The sequence below is a fragment of the Echinops telfairi genome, unplaced genomic scaffold (assembly GCF_000313985.2).
Source record: "Echinops telfairi isolate 266 unplaced genomic scaffold, ASM31398v2 ScPeMD7_25;HRSCAF=90, whole genome shotgun sequence".
Taxonomy (NCBI): domain Eukaryota; kingdom Metazoa; phylum Chordata; class Mammalia; order Afrosoricida; family Tenrecidae; genus Echinops; species Echinops telfairi.
Genome location: NW_022103922.1, coordinates 5,471,308 through 5,488,755, shown reverse-complemented (window position 1 = coordinate 5,488,755; position 17,448 = coordinate 5,471,308). Strand labels below are relative to the sequence as shown.

The 17,448-nt window shown below is 49.3% G+C and overlaps 1 protein-coding gene across 2 annotated transcripts in view; it reads left to right on the top strand.

Moving 5' to 3' along the window:
- RFX3 (regulatory factor X3) overlaps positions 1 to 17,448 on the top strand; it is a 176,905-nt gene that overhangs the window by 83,530 nt on the left and 75,927 nt on the right. For both annotated transcript variants that reach the window (XR_006680000.1, XM_004714454.2), the window contains exon 4: positions 1,285 to 1,543. Coding sequence is in view for 1 of the 2 variants with exons in the window: in XM_004714454.2 (XP_004714511.2) it covers positions 1,285 to 1,543 (259 nt within the window). In the remaining variant the exon portion in view is untranslated. The remainder of the gene's footprint in view (positions 1 to 1,284; positions 1,544 to 17,448) is intronic.

Below are 17,448 nucleotides of genomic sequence, written 5' to 3'. Positions count from 1 at the left end.
GAGGGAGGGTTCCTGCAGCTGTTTCTGAGCATAGGGCGGTGTCCGCGTGGAGAGTTGGACACCGAAGCCACGTGAGCTGGCAAGCGGTAAAGGGAAACCAAGCCAGTAACTGAGTTCCATCAGAGCAGAAGCGGGCAAAGGCGAGGCCCCTCGGAGGGGCAGCAGGGTGCTCTAACGGATGGGTCACACACGAGAAGGGCAGACAGGGGCCTTTCTCCTGGGCTGCGTTGTGGGGAGATGAGGACGTGGCGGAGAACCGTTGGCTCGAGACCCTTGCCAGGGGCAGGGAAGGAGCTGCTCAGTCGGTGCCAGTTTGTGGAGACCTGCTGGTAGCAGAGCCGAGCTGCCCCCTAGCCTTTGTGTGACTGCCGTGGCCATTCAGAAGGCCGCCAGGTCCGTCTTCCAAGATGCCTCTAGGTGGGTTCAAACTACTAACCTTCCTGTCAGTGGCAGAGAACGTAACTCTCAGATGTCAAGAAAGGAAACCCCAAACCAAACGCGCTGCCATTGAATCCGTCCCAACCCTTAGGTAGGTAGGGTTTCTGAGACAGGAGCTCTTTCTGGGAGCAGGCGGCTCATCTCTCCTGAGGAGTGGTGGGTGACTTTGGATGGCTTACTATGTGGTGAGCAGCCCAGCACCTGTCCCACAGTGTCACCAAGGTTTTCGGTGCTAAAACCCCAAACCAAACGCACTGTCACTGCGTCTGTTCTGGCTCTCAGCGGCCCTGTGAACAGAAATCCGCATCGTTCCTTCAAAATGCTGACCTTGTCATCAGCAGCCCGAAGCTGACCCCACGTGGCCACCAGGGCTCCCATTGTCAAGAAAGATGACCCATAAGAGGACGTAAATCCTGGGTCGCATATCCCAGGGGCATGAGGTGATGTGAGTGGTTGACTGTCAGCCCCAGCTTTCTAGACCCAAACGCTCCTTAGACTGTGGTTTGCAGGTTTTGTAAGGTGTCTGAAGAGCAGCTTCGTATCATTCTGCGGGCAGGTAGGACCCCGGGTTTCTATACATACAGTAGTTGAACACCGACAGAGACCCAGAATTCTTGAAGGACAGAAGAGTCAAGGTCCCTAGTAAAGGACACCTGAGATGTAAAAAGCAAGCCCAACTGTTTCAGGGACTGAAGTTTAATCCAGCATGCAAAGCTTGCACGCTCCAAAGTCTGAAGGATCAGTTTTAGAGACCTGTCTGCACTCGGGGGAGGTAGGTGTGTATGAAAAGAGATGACGTGCCACACACGCCAGTCAATGTCTTCTTCTTTTTCTTTCCTTCTGAAGCCGAGCCACAACGTATCCTTACACAGAAACGCAGATGTACAGCCAAAACACCGGCGGGAATTACTTTGACACCCAGGGGAGCTCGGCGCAGGTGACCACGGTGGTCTCGTCCCACAGCATGGTGGGCACCGGTGGCATCCAGATGGGTATCACCGGGGGGCAGCTCATCAGCAGCTCAGGAGGAACCTACCTGATCGGCAATTCCATGGAGAACTCGGGCCACACAGGCACGCACACGACGAGGGCCTCCCCAGCCACAGTAAGTGTCCTCCGCCTCTCCATCGGGTTAGTGAGCTTCCTGGGTGGTCTCAGCTGTACGCAACACAGCCTGGGCCAGAAGGAGCTCGGCAGTGATGGCCTGGGCCATTCTGGGAAAGACAGGCTGCGGAGCGTTCGGCTGACCGGTACTCCAAGGCACGCCCTGCCCTGATGACGCAGGTCAGGAAACTTGAGGGAGGTGGCGCTTCCTCATCAGATGGCCAACACCGGTGGGCTTTCTTCAGCAACCCCCTGTGCAGTCTTTGACATTTCTGTTGAAAGACCTTCCCATGGCCCCAGTGCTTGTTGCTAGGTAAGAAAAGAGCCAGCAAATAAAGCGGAGCCCTGGTGGAGGAGTACACTGCTAAACCTCAAGATCAGAAGTTCAAAACCACCAGCTGGTCTGAGGGAGAAAGATGAAGCTTTCTACTCCTGAGAAAGCGTGTCAGGCGCCCATGAGGACAGTCCCACCCTGTCCTGTCAGCTGCCCTTGGGTCAGCATCGGCCAGCGTCACTGGGTGTCGAGCACAATAGAAAGTCAAGTACAGTTGAGTTTGGTGGAAGGTCCTCATCCTTGATCAGTGGGCTCGGGGCTGGCTCCTCACCTGTAGAAGCTGGCAACCTATGATCCAGAGATGCCCAACCCCTGGACATTTGAGTTCAGGCCACCTGTGCGATCACTCAATTTCCTTTTAAATTGCCTCACTTTTAACAGCGAACACCATGCAGATGATTTGCCTAGCGCGCATGCATGGAAATCAGTGTAGAAAGAGTGGCATGTTCAGTGTTGACCTGTGTGCCACATGAACAGTCATGTTGTGCCCCCCCCTTCTCCCCCCAGAGCTAGACACTGGCCCCTTTCAGACGAGAAATGTTTGTTTGGCTCAGATGGAAGCTAGTGCAGATAACCGTCCTAGGAACACACCTGCAGGCCTGAGTTGTCAGGTGTTCTTTACAAAAAAGGTAAACCCTATTTACTCCCACACCACATGCTTTAACTGAGCACCGGACCCAGAGCCAAAGAAAATGGTTTGGAGCCTGAGACCATCCCACCGCCACCTCCATGAAGCGTGACGAAGAGTCGGCCAGTGAGAGGCAGCCAAGCTGCAGGGCAATGGGCTGGGTTTCCTCGATGGACCCTCTAAGGAGGAAGAACACACCCCCACCCCATCTGTTAGTGGCGTGCGTGTTCTTGTTATCGAGAGAGCAGGAAAGAAATAGTGGAGGTAAACTCCGAGGGGAAAGAACTTACACGAAAGACACGGTAGCTTGCGTCCTAATGGACTTTCTTCGCGTTGCAGCAGCACTTGGTACACACTCTCGTGCAGATGGCCTGTGTTCCTGGTGGTTGCGTGGCTCCTTCCATCGAGCGGCGCTTCTTCCCGCCTCCTTCCTCCACTATTTGTTTCTCTCGGTCAGACCAGAAGACGAGCCCCTCTGAGTGGAGCGTTCCCTCTCCTACCTGTGCCCGTGTCTCACTGACGCACCCCTTACCGGTGTCACGTCTCCTGCCTGGCAGACACATCCCCGGCCACGTTGCCGAGGCCCTCCGTTTCCTGAGTGGCTGTTCCGTGGGTTGGGGAGGACAGGGAAGTCGCTCCAGAAGCCCTGCGGCTCTCCGGCCCCCAGGTCCTTCAGTCAGTAGAAGAAAGGCTTCCTTCTTTGGAACGCTGCCCTCGTTTGCTCCAGCCCTAAGGTCGTGGGAGAGAAAGGGCTGGTCACCGGTTCTGGATGTAAAAGTAACCATCTTTTCCAGAAAAGGAGAAGCAGGAGAGGCACTAGGACATCTGAAGCCCTCCTGCTAAAGGCCACCCAGAAAGCCGTCCCAGTAGAAAGGGACGTGCTTGCCACCCACTTAAGAGAAAGTGACCAACGAGAAAGCGTCCTGTGCCCTCTTCATTTCATACCAATACGCACACACACGTGTGTGCCAGCTCCATCCCTCTTCCTCATCCTCCCTCACCAGCCATTTCTCTACCTCACACTGACTACTGCCTGCCCGGTAGACCTACCTCGTTAGCCACCTTTGGGTAAACTGAGAAGCGGAACTAGCTCTGTCACTGTGCGGACGATTCATTCCAGGTTGTGAAAGCACAGTCCAGGTACGGACGGGGCAGCGTTTAGACTTGGGGTTCACCTTCTGTAAGGGCAGCACCTCCCGTTTCTTTGAGCACCTGGAAGATGGTCTTTCTCCTTAACTGTATTTCCTGTTCAGAGTTGGCAGCTGGCTTTTATTGCATCCATCACTGGGTAAATTAAACTAACGTAACGGAGTCACACCTGGAAATAGTGGGAAACCGAAGGAAAACAAAGCAAAACAAATCTCGCCATATCATTGGGACCCATCGGCTCACATAGAAACAGCATTCAGAGCATTGGAGGCTCTATTTTGAAAGATGACAGGTGTCTGGAGCGCCCATCGTGGGTTCTGATTTCTTATTTGTTACACTACCATACCATTTCCTTTGGGGAGGGGGCTCCCCCCCCTCTTTTAAGCAAAGGGAGTATAAAAGCGAATTTAAAAGGATAACTTTTGTCTAGAAAATGTGGCGGGAGCCCTCATCACAGCCCACTATTTGATAGTGCGAGCCTTATCTGCAGGCACATCTGCCAGTGATCTCCGTGTTACCTTTCCCTTAATGTCACAGCTTCTCTTTGGTTCAGATGCCTCCTTCCGCCCCTCTGAAGACCCTCATCTGCTTGATCGATTCAACGAGGCTGTGATTCTCAGTTTACTGCTTTACACCTGTCACTGCAGTAGGGCAATACCAGTCAAGGGCCGCGGGACCTACTTCAGACTCCCTAGTGTGTCCCCCTTGCCAAGATCGTGGTGGCCTTTGGGTTGTTCCGACCCGAAGACACCCCAGGTGTTTTTAGTAGCTGCCACGTCTTTGGAGGGAATTTGCCAAACCTCACTGCCCCTCTCGCTCTCGGTAGAACCACAGAAATGAAGGCAGATAGACACAGGCGGGTCTTTACCAACTGGACAGCCAGGACTCGAGTGATTTCGTTCCCAACAGCGAGCCATGGTCATTCCGTTTCTGTGGCTGTTCTCCGGTCCTCAGCCTTTCCCCTGTGCAAGGTGATGAACCGGGCTGTGGACCCAATTCCCACCTGGAAGTAGTTGCTTGGGCCATCCCATCAATCAAAGCCTGGAAGGAGGAGGCCTTACGTGTAGTCAGTTAAACTCAGTTGACGTGGAAGCAGGTAAGTGTAGAGTTCTGGAGACCACCTCTGACCCAAGTACCTTTCCTCACGCCCCAAGTAGCAAGCTCCCTTGCTTGGGTTCTCTTTGCGCTCGAGCTGGGTCTGTACAGCAATGCTTCCCTCGGAACTTACTGGGCATCGCAACGGTGTCCCAGCCAGTGTTTAAAGAGAAGATGGGCCAAGGGAAACTGAGGCTGCTATGAAGAAGAAGAAGGATTTGGTATTCCCCAGGAAACTTCCTATGAGACTTCTGAATCATCGGCAATGACTCTGTGTGTGTGTGTGTGTGTGTGATTTACTTTTGTTTTCTCTCTTCAAATGAAAAAATATATATATAAAGGCACTTTAATATTTCATTTTGAGCTGGTCCATTTGTAACTTTTCAGTTGCGTGGTACTTAGCAATGTCAACATTTTTTCAAAAGCTGGTAATCGTACAAATTGAATTTGTGTGTGTGTATTTAACATGGTGTGGTACAAACCACCAGTAATTCAGTTTTGGTTAAAATAGTGTTTGTTTCCTGCACTTACTGTGGAGTCTATGTGTGTTTAAACATATCTGTACTTACACACACACACACACACACACACACACGTCATTTCCTGCTGACAGTATTAAATGGGGATCTTGAGAAAGACTGTTGAACGTTCTTATTGGACCCTCATCAAATATGCGTTCAGCTAAATTACATCTTGAGTGAATGGTTCACATGCTGTTAAGTGAAAGCGAGTGACATGTTTCTTGTTCTTATGTCAGTAGCGTGTGGACATTGAGAGAGCATGGCTGGCTGCAGCTGTAATGCTGAATGCATTGTACTGTGCCCATCCAACGACATTGCCATCATATGCCCATGCTTCCCAGGCCATCGGGAAGTCTGAGCTATTGTTTTTCATACTCTCTCTGTAATCATTGAGCTTATGGAGGTTTAGAATTTGAGAGACCGGGCTGAATTTTCACTCGATGATTAAAAATCTGTGGACCTTGCTGGTCATTTTTGCCTTCATCACATCATCGTGTAGCTTAATACCAGCCAGACTCAATAATGAGCAGGTGGCTCGAAGTAGTACTCCACTCCTTGATAAAGTGGCATTTGTAGTCTTTTTCCTAGACGGCTATTTATATTTTCTCTGTAGCGACACAGTAAGATTGCATGAATCATTTTTAAGCACGTGATGTGGAAGCTGATCTTGAGACCTTTATGCAATGTACACTTCGAAGTTACATGTGTTAGATTACTTTTCCTAAAGTTGGAGCCCACCAGAGGCCAGAGGGCAGTGTGCCCACCAGAGGCCAGAGGGCAGTGTGTTGGAAATAGCATTGCTTGTCTTCCCTTCGCCTCTTGGTTCACGTAGAATATTGCCATTTTTAAAACAATTCGGAGACCTGAACATTTGCCTGCCGCTGTAAGGGCGCTCGGCCCAGCGTACGTCCTTCACAGGGAGTTAGGGGTCATTTAAGAATTGCTGATGCTCTCCTTTCTGTGTCCTGAGCATGCCTTTTTCTGTTTGTTTGTTTAATTAGTACGACTCGGCGTGCTGTCTTCTAAGAAGATGAACACATTGAGCTCCTGCCAGGGGGGGTTCTTCTGCTCATTTGCTGGATTGGGACTAATGGCTATTTACTTTATTTTTTGAAAGTTTAATAATGCCAATGGGTTCTGCCCCCTTCAGGTGCACTTTCCAAGAACACGCACAAAGCATGCCCCAGCCGGCCCTGACCCCAGGTGTGTTCTCTCTGTCACTGTGGGCTTTCATAATCATGTATTATAACGGACCATTCCATATTTCAGCCACGTCAAGTAGAATTGTACAATCTGCTTACGACCATGCTTTTTCTGCATGGACTCCTTGACATCACCTCCCTCGGGTGCTCTTCGTGAAAGGCCAAAAGTGGGGTCGACTTCTTCCATGTCACCCTAAGAGCTCACCTGTCTGCAAGCGCCGGAGCACGGTGGCCCACTCGTGCCCCTGACCACGCCATTTACACAGATGGTCCCAAAACAAACTGTACCTCTCCTTTCTGCTTCACCCACGGAACCCTGGTAGCCTGGGGGGTTGGCACTAGGGGATTACCCCCAGGGCAGGAGTACAGACCCACCAGCCGAGAAAGAGGCGGTTTTTCCTCTCCCCTGGGGAGTGACACTCTCGCAGACCCACGGGGGCAGTTCTGCCCTGTCCGCGGTTGCTGTGAGTTGGAGTTGCCTGCAAGACAGCGGATGAAATCTAGGAGACTTTTCTCATAGCGCGACACGAAAGGGTTCATTCGTTTATTTTGGAAAGTGATCGTATTAGGACAAACTGAACTGCCCCCATCTATCTTACCCAAAGGGGTGCGTGTTAAAATAATAGTGACTCTGGATATGTGGCCAAGCTGAGATAGAAAAGCAATATGGGAACTCCTATGGAATCATCCACACCAAAGGGCATGCTGGAAGAGAAGGCATGCTTTTTAATTAGAAGTGTGTTATGCGTAGATCACAGCCCTTCTTTAGATCATGGGACGAGTGGTCTGCATTTGAAACCGTTTGCTCAGCCATCTCGCAAGTAGCCTCGATAATAAAGCCCTCCCCCCTTCCTTTATTTTTGCAGAGGCCTGTCAGGCCTGTAGCATCATAGCATTTTCTGTTTCCCCATGTCCCCCTCTTCCCGAGTGCCCCGCCCCACTTCTAATCCCTGGGAGGGATGTCTGCTGCCAGCCCTCACGGGCTCCCAAATTGACTGAAGGTTCTGGGGCCTCGGTTTCAAAGCACTTAATAAAATGGGACTTTGAGTGACTCGCCGTCTGCATTGCTTCATCTGTATTCCATCCAGCTGTCAGTGGCTCCGCTCCAGCCGGGAAGGTGATAAGCTGGAGAGGCAGTCATTTTACGGGTGCAGCTGTAAGCCCTTCCACTGCCCCGAAATCTTGATAAACCACAAGGTTAAGACAACCCGAATGGCGTTACCCTTCCTGAGCACAGCCTATGGGCTCCCTCAATTTTTCCAGGAAAAAATACTCTCGCATGCTTTTATTTGCAAGCGCTTTGGTAAACACTTGTGCGTGGTCATCTGACAGAGGTTGCAAAATTCCGTTCCGTGACGAATCACGATGAGGAATGTTCGATGACTTATGTTATTACTGTTTAAAGATTCTGTTTCTGCATCTGGATACAAGATACAGACCTGTCATAGAGCCTTTGCTTGGTCCTTCTTGTGTATTTAGAAATCAAAATGTCCAGTTCATTTGCCTGCTTGAAACCACTAGGTTTGGTGGAGGGGGGGTGGGGTAGGGGGTAAGACCTAATTTCTGTTTCACGCACCAAGACAGATGATAAAAATTTGAAATGTAATCACGCAAAGTAACATGCACTATTAACCATGGCCTCACCTCTCCTGAGACCAGAGGAAGTAGATGGTGCCCAGCTACCACTACCAACCATTCTGAGCACAGACACAATCGATGGACCCAAGTAGAATGGGAGGAGATTGTAGAAACAAACTCAGATTCTTTAATAATTAAAAAAAGCCCAGTCTGTCTGGACCAGTAGAAACCAGAGGCATCCCGAGATGCTCTTTAAGCTTTGAACTGGAAACTCCTCCTGGAGGTCAGGGTCACCCAACTGATTGATTGGCTCATAAAGCAGACACTAGCACCCATGAATGCTATGCTGCTTTGGCTAAAAAAAAGAAAAGATCTATGTGAGGTCCAAAGGTCAACATTGACCCTAAGGACTGCTGGGGCGATGGGGAGGGCGGACGGGGTCAGGAGCACTAGATGAGTGGAAATGGAAGAACCAGAGCAGGAATCCAAACGAATGGGGATGTTGACACGATGTGGAAAATGTAGCCAATGTCAGGAGCAATGCCGGTGGAAAGTGTCAAATGGGAACCTAATTTGCGTGGAGACCCGGGCCCAAAGCACAGAAGAATACTTTCAAAAATAATGTCTTTTTTCAAAAGGCACTGAAGGCTGTCAGTCACATACGAGGAACCACTAGACCCATGCAATTGCAATACTGCCTCTTCCAGTGGCCCAGGCCCCCGCGTTAATGGGAGGGAGAACAGACCACACCAGACCCGTGACCAACTGTCACTGAAGGAAAGAGGGGCTGTATCTTCATGGCCGTCAGTTTCTCCTAAGGCATGGGCTCCAGCTACTTTCTCAGCGTGCACAGCTAAAGCTTCTTTCGAAACCTCACCAGGGTCTGATTGTATCTGCTAGTGGCAGGAACTTCCACGGGCTAGGAGTTTGTCATCTGAGTACAGATGGTGAGAAATGCTGCTACGTATTTGTTTTATGTGCGCCTGCGCTGAGTTTAGGGACGTTGGCATCTGCTGTGGAAGAAAGAGACAGGTGACTTGTCCTCCAAACATTGCACGAAAACTACAACTGGACAAGAGAAGGGGCGGAAATGCTTAGAGAGCAGGACAGAGGTCAGCATGTGCAGGTGAGACGGTGGCACATCAGATAAAATGCATAGGGAACTGAATACAAAGGCTGAGACGTTGGACATCATCAGATGGTCTAATAAGGTGTCTGCACAAGCTCACGAACTAAATCAGCGACCTCTCTAGAAACAAGAGCCAGCTAGAACAGAGAATAAAAAACATCTCGTTGATAAAGAAATTAAAAATGGATCATACCTGATAATAAACTTAGAAGGCATGTACAAGACCCAGCCACCCACTAACACTCAAAGACGTTTCTACGAGGCCCACAAGGAAGCATGATTACTTGGAAAGCTGCCCCTCTTCTCAGACGATACCTTCCAACACCCAACAGATTCAGCCTCCCCAAATTAGCTACATATATTTTAACCTGATCCTCGTCAAATACCACTCAATTTTTTTTTTAATTTCACAAGGCAGACTTTATATAAATAAGCATGCAAGCTAGGGAAAAGCATTTGGTGAAAAGAACAGTAATGGGAGTTGGGACACAGAGGCTACAGCGTAACCACTCATTCAGAAGGATTATCAGATCACCCTCAGTGAAACAGTTGTCTACTACATACAGTTAGCCACGGGTGCTATTGAGTCAACAAGACTGGGTAGAACCATCCCATACAGTTTCCTAAGCTGTCGTTTCAAAAGAGCCCTGGTAGCACTGTGTGATAAGCCTGAGGCTGTTAGCTCCAAGGTTGGTGGTTCAAACCCACCAGCTGCTCCTCATGAGAAAGAGGAGGCTGTCTGCTTGTGTAAATATTTGCAGCCTCAGAAACCCCATAGAACAATTCTGCGCTGTCCTGGTGTGACAATTCAGAATTGACCTGACAGCTGTGGTGTTTTTGTCTTGTTTTGATTTTAAAGAAGCGGGACTCTCGCTCTTTGACGGGAACCTAAATTGGCACAAGTTTGAGTCGTGTGGAAATGCCCGTTTCCTTTGGCCTACTGACTCATCTTAGAAATGAACCTGTTGATAACTTCCTTAACGTGAGGTGCTGCATGTGGTCCTTGGACACTGGGTTGATTCTGACTCAAGGGAGAGTATAGAAAACATTCCCATGGGGATTTCTACACTACACCTCTTCCTCTTGCAGAGCCACTGGTAGGTTTGAACCCCCCACCCCAACTGTTTCAGTTAAGAGCTGAGTGCCTAACTATTGTGCCACCCAAACCACACCCACTGTTGTTGAGTTGCTTCCAACTCAGAGTGACATGGGCTATCAGCTATCAGTCTTTACGGGAGCAGACAACCTCAACTTTCTCCCCAAGAGCGGCTAATGGGTTTGAACCACCAAACTGACAGCAGCCCGCGACACGAACCACAGCTCCTTAAGTGCCTTCCTGGTAAAGCTGTCTACAGTGGAAAGGTGATGGAAGTGAACTGTTTGTCCATCAGCTGGTGCATGGTTATATACATTGTCCAAACTCATTGTCGTTGAGCCATATGACGCACAGCGACTCCGTGGGGCAGGTAGAACTGCCCTGCGGGTGTCTGAGGCTGTAAATCTATACAAGAGAGGAAAGCCTCCTTTTTACCCTTGGGTTGTTGGTGGTTTCAAACGGCTGACCTTGCAGTTAGCAGCCCAACTAGTTACCTACTCTGCCACCAAGGCTCCTTGTCCACTGGTTAGGAGTCTGCTCAGCCCTTGAAAAGAGTGAAGCGGCAGCTCCCCAGCTCCACCAGGACTCCCTCCCCTGCTGGTCAGAATCCACACACAGCGCACACTTCACATCACAATTCCATCTGGCATTTTGAGAAACAGGGCTTCTGGGCAGAGACGCAAGACCCTCTGTCAAGATCACATTGTCTTTAGGTTACAGTGTTTGGTGAACCAAAAACACAGCCATCTAGTCGATTCTGACTCATAATGACCCTACCGGACAGGGTAGAGCTGCCCCTGTGAACTTTCTCCGGAGGCTCAGCGGGTGGTTTCACATTGCTTATCTTGTGGGTAACACTCTTTTTTTCTTGCTCTTGCCCAGAACACTTCAGTCCCAACACACACCACCAGCACCACCTCACATTCACACTCATACACACCACCACCGCACTACACGTCACATACACACACACAGCTATTTTTCTAACAGCTGTGGCTCCTGCCCCCGCCAGCCTTCACAGATCCCTTGACTCAGCATCACCATGGATGGCATCTTCCAGGAGTGCTAGAGAGGGCTCACCCAAAGGGAACCCCCAGCCCTCAGCGGGTCCTGTGTCTCAAGCATCTCCGTAGAATCCATGCCTCTCTTCGTGAGACCACGGGGAACAGAGCTTCCTCCTGGGGTTACCCGAGTGGCCAACGTGGACAGTGGTGCAGCCCTAACACAGGCAGAAAGGGGTTGGTGGTCAGCACTGGGCTGCTCAGCAAAAGGTTGCCTATTGGGACCCACTCGCTGCTCCTCAGGTCAGAGCTGGTGATCCCCTAAAGAGGATGCCCAGGAACACTGGGGGGGTGGCACTGCCGACCACATGGTATCTCAGTGGGTCGGCAATCCACTCCCAGGCAACTAACAACAGGGCAGGTTAAGGACCATGATTGGTATGACCTTTCCAATGCAATTATCCATTTGAACCTTGCCACACCTTTAACTGTCCTTACAGTGGATCTTTTAGCAAATGTTCACCTCTCGCTCCTCAAGGTGATTTCCTAAAAGCAGTTTGTGATATTTGAGGACAGGATTGATACGCGTGCTATGTTTGCATGAAGGGGAGCCTTGGGTTGACTGACCCTGTGGAATAGCACTCCCCTTCCAGGTTTCCAGAGCTTTAAATCGTGAAAGTTGTAGACAGCGCTGTCTCTGTCCCTTGCATTGACTGGTGGGTTTGAACTGCTGACCTTGTGATTAGCAGCTCAATGCAGAGCCCACTCTGCCCCCAGAGCTCCTGGATTAAATTTACAGTGGTAAAATTGATCTTGGACCTTGTCATTCATATCTATAATCTACTCTCCAGGAAGTGCTTGGGACCCAGACCAGCCCTGGTGTGCTAACAACAATGACCAGTGAGCCATATTGCTTGCCCGCCCTCATGCATGCACAACGCTGGTGTGCAGTGCTTTGTGTGTGGAGCTGCTGACCACAGAGTTAGCAACCCTGAGGGAGAAAGATGAGGCTTTGCTCTTCCGTAAAGAATTCCCCCGAGCCCTGGCATTTTCAGTTGCCTCCTCTGCATGTAAAAGTTGGGCAGGGAGGCCGGGAGACCGGAGAAGACTGAAATGACCACGGACCGCTAAAGAACCAGCAAATCCGTCTTGGAACAAGTCCGGCCAGAGTGCTCCTTCGAGGCAAGGATGGCGAGCCTTTGCCTTACAGACTTGGACGTGTTGTCAGGAGGGCCCAGTCCCTGGAGAAGGACGTCATGCTTGGTGGAAAGTAGAGGGCAGCAGAAAAGAGGAAGCCCCGCAGTGAATTGAGTGGACACAGTGGACTCAAGCTTAGGACACGTTGTCAGGATGGCCCAGGACCTAGCAGGGTTTCATTCCATTGCTGTGGATCGGAACTAACTTGATGGTCCCTAACTACAACAACAACAACAACAACAAGTCACTGGTCTGGAAAACCCACGGGGACAATTCTACCCTGTCCTATGGGGGTTGTCATGAGTCGGAACCAGCCCCATGACCCTGAGTTTCGTTTTGATTTTCCCTCTCCACAAAGCTGTTTCGATGATCAAAGCATACCTTGTGCAGAATGGTTTTGTCAATTAAAAAGACTGACTGACCTCTCTTGTCAAATCAGGTTCTAGAACAGTTTTGGAACAAAAACCGTACCTTCTGGGAAACCAATTTTACTTCTAGTAATAGTGGAAGCTAGCACCGTTAGTCTTTCAAACCAAAATTCAAAGACCCTTTCCGAGAGCAGAGGGTGGGTTCTTGACGCAAGGGCTACGATTCGACCCTTGCCCTCGTCCGTTTCCTGCCCCCGTGAGCATGCGGCGGCATGCCTGGCTGATAGTTCCACGGCGATCAAGCCCTCTCTGTGCACACGGTATACTATTATGACGTTCCTCTTGGGCCACTGCAAAGGCTGGTGCTTCAAGGCATGTGTAAACCACGTGTCCAGGTAGCCTCTTTCCGCAGGGCACGCATACCAAAAAGTCAGCATATGTGAAGTGTTGCCCTTTACATAGAGGCTGACCTGCTTGACTTAACCCACTACCCCCATCTCGATCACCTGGGCCAGCAGTGTCTGGGAGGGCAGAGGCTGGACTGAGGGCTTCACAGGGAAGAGGGTTTTGCACCCCGCTGTTCACTCTGTCAGTGAGCACCAGCCTCCAGTCTTCCAGGCCTTGCATCTTCCTACTGCGGCCGTCAAGTCAATTCCAACTCAGGGTGGATCCAAAGGACAACATCTGAAAAGAAAGCCAAACTCAGAAGACAGGAGGAGCAGGGGGAAAGGATGCACAGAAATGGGGGGCCCAGGGAGGAAGTGGGCAGTGCTTGCTGTTCCACGGAAGGGATGAGCACCCAGGCCAGTTTTTCAGCCACGAGCTGCATTCAATTTCATTCCCACCCAGAACATTGCAGCCCACCTTTCCAACTGACTTAGTTATCCTTGTCCCAAGGTGGAACTACTTGGTGGCCGTGTCGCTGTTGTTGTTGTATGTGCGTGTTTTCTGAGAATCTTGGTGGTGCTGTGGGTCAGATCTTGAGTTGCTAAGTGCAAGATTAGTGGTTCAAATCCACCCGTTGCTCAGAGAGGGAACAATGAGGCTGTCTGCTCCCATAAAGAACTTCCAGTCTCAAAATCTCTATATAGGATTGCTATGAGTTGAAGTAGACTTAGTAGGAGTGGGCTTTGCTGTTTGCTTTCGGTAAAGAAACCTTCAGGGCCTTTGGTGCAGTAGTTAAGTGACCAGGTGGTAACCAAACGGTCCGTGGTTCAAGCCCACCGACTGGAATTGGAAGACAGGTGTGGCAGTTGGCTTCTGTAAAGGTTCACAGCTTTGGAAAGCCAGGGGCCCAGTTCTGGTCGGTACCTGCCAGTCTCACCCTGCTTGGGACCCAGGCGGGTCTTCTTTCATTGCCTTTACTCTGCTGAAAATGGTTCCTGCCCTGCCCCATCAGTATTGCATCAGTATTTGTCCCTTCTCCACTAGAGAGCCACCTTCCTCTGCTTCTCCTCCTAACCGAACCAGCAGGAAGTAACTGTCAGCTCCTCTGGGTTCCTGCTGCTGGCCTTGATTCATATGAAGGGGCTTTAAACATTCGTGGAAAAGTGGAGTTAAAAGATGGTGGGTTCCATAAACTCATAAAAGTGTATATATACCTTTATGTGTATACATATATGCTTTTATTCATAAATGTAATCAGTTAATGATTCAGTTTATATTCATATATATACTTTCATCTATATACATATATGCCTTTATTCATAAATGTAATCAGTCGGTGATTCCGTGTATATTTGTGCTATAACGTGTGTGCGTTTGTGCATATATCTAACTGCGTACTGATTATAATTATATATGTAGTATAAAAGAAACCATTATATATCATAAACGTATCAGTCACTCACTGTCATCGGGTGGACTTCAACTCTCAGTGACCCTGTAAGGACAGCGTAGAACGGCCCTGTGACTTTCTGAGGCAGTGCTGTAGCTTCAACGTTCTCCTGAACGCAATTACAGACGCTAACTAATTACAGACACTCTCTGCCTGAGAAGAAACCATTGCCAGTGAGTCCATTCCAACTCAGTGATCGACGTGTGTCCGAGTGGAGTGTACCCCACTCTGGGTGTTCAGTGGCTGATCACCAGGCCTTTCTTCCAAGGCGCCTCTCTAATCTCAGTGGCAGCAGCCATGCGCCTGAACCAATCACACCATTGGGTGAGTGGCCATGTGCACGTATAGACCAGCATGTGCACAGGAGCAACAGTTCTACCAAGTAGCTCCCAAAGCCAGAAAAGGAAACTCACTGCCACTGGGTGGATTCCGACTCACAGCAGCCTCAGAGAGCAGGATGGTTGTCCTTGTAGGCTGCTGAGACCGTAATCCTTCCCTGGGCTAGAAAGCCTTGTCTTTCCCCCACCAAGAGACGAGCCGTGACTTACTGGGAGCTTCAGATTGACAGGGTTTGATGAAGAAATCTATGCATGTGTGTCTCTCTCTCTCTCTCTCTCTCTCTCTCTCTCCAGCCCCTTCCTCCCCCTCCCAGCCCCCCACCAGCCCCCCACACAGCTAACAGTCCTTTTCACACAGTGAGGTATTACAGTCTCAGTGGAGTAAAATCACATGACACCCTTGGATGGAGGGAGGGGAAGGTTTTATTTATTTTTTAAAAATTGGTTTTACTAACAAATACTTGAAATTTGGGTACCCATGAAACATTAGCTAGCTGCTAATCTAGCTGCTTGGTGGCATTCACTGCATGAAGTGACAGTGATACAATATCTCCATGAAGGGTTAAAACCTTCCCTCAGGGGCCACGTGAGAATGTACTATTGAACATTTGGTCTTTTGGCTCAGTGACCCCACCTTTAAGCAAATGCCCCAGCTGTCTTGCCTGAGCATCGGTTCATAACTTGGATTGGGCAGTTCTGGGTGCCGTGGGATGATGCCATTTAGTGGCAAGTCTGTGTCTACCTGGAAGCTGCGTGGTGTGTTCTCATGGGCCACTTTGATCTTGTAAAGGGAATGGAGGCATCTGATCTCATCGGTTCGCTTTGGTGTCAGTATTTGGAGCGGAGAAAATGCTAAAGTGTGCCATCTCTGTTTTTGGAGATTCGGTCTGTCCCCCAAAGCCAGATACAAATATTTGCAGAAGTACCGCATCCACAATCCTGGGCAAATTAACCAATAGATTCCATGCCGTAGGAGCCTGCCGGAGCTGCCCGACTCTCACTGCCATAAAGTCAGTGCTGACTCATAGCGACCCCTGTGCACTCCCGAGACGAACTGTAGTAGAAAGCCCAGTCTTTCTCCCACTGAGATGCAGGTGGTTTTGAACTGCTGAGCATGCAGATCGCAGGCCAACACCTAACCACTACACCACCTGGGCTCCTTAGTATGGCGATAACAGAAAGATCACAAGTGAGTTTCTTTAAAGAAGAGGAATTTGTTTTCTCATGCGTCTGAAAGCTCTAAGTACAATTCAGGGTCTCAGCTGTGTGAGACCCTGAGGTCTTCCATCAACCCTCAGCACTTCCTGGAGTTCCTCGGTATTCAGCCATGTCTGCCCCCCAACCCCCCTACCCTCCACGTGTGTCTGTGTGTCCACGTCTGGTCTTGATGTAACTCACAAGTGACTAGGGTTGGAATTCACCTGATACTGATCTGACCTTGTCAGTATAACCAAACGCACTGCCAATCAGATAGATGCTGACTCACAATGACCCTATAGGATGGGATAGAACTGCCCCTGTGAGTTTCTGAGCCCTAATGTTTTCTTTTCTTTTATAGTTCAGTTGGCATATAATTCACATATCATACAATTCAATAGTTCAATCACATCAAGAAGAGTTGTACAATCATCCTACAATCAGATTTAAAACATTTTCTTGGTTGTTGGACTCATCATTCTTAGCTCTTCGTTCCCCTCAATCTCCTCGTCCATAGCTCCAAGGAACCATTGATCCAGTTAATGTCTCTATAGATTTACTTATCCTTGATTTAATATAAAGTAAATTTTTAAACTAACAATAACAAAATAAAACAGACAAGAACTTCAATCAGAAAGATAGCCGAAAATATTAAAACTAGAAAGACTTTAAAATGGATCCAAAAAGTTTCAGATGCTCGGGTGTTAGATTTTCACCTCGTTGCGTCTGCAGCCCCCCGCTTCCACCGCACGCTGCAGATGGCAGAGCCAGTCCTCATCTTTTCACAGGAAGACGCGTCCTACTCACATGTCCTTCAATAATGCTTTTTTTCAGTTCCATCATTTTTTGTTTTTTTATTTTAATCATTTTATTAGGGGCTCATACAACTCTGATCACAATCCATACGTACATCAATTGTGTAAAACACATTTGTACATCCATTGCCCTCATCATTCTCAAAACATTTGCTCTCCACCTAAGCCCCTGGCATCAGCTTCTCATTTTTCTCCTCCCTCCCTGCTCCCCCTTCCCTCATGAACCCTTGATAATTTATAAATTGTTATTTTGTCATATCTTATATTGTCCAACGTCTCCCTTCACCCACTCTTCTGTTGTCCGTCTCCCCCAGGGAGGAGGTCACATGTAGATCCTTATGATCAGTCCCCCCTTTCCAACCCACCCTTCCTTTACCCTCCCAGTATCCCCACTCACACCATTGGTCCTAAAGGGATCATC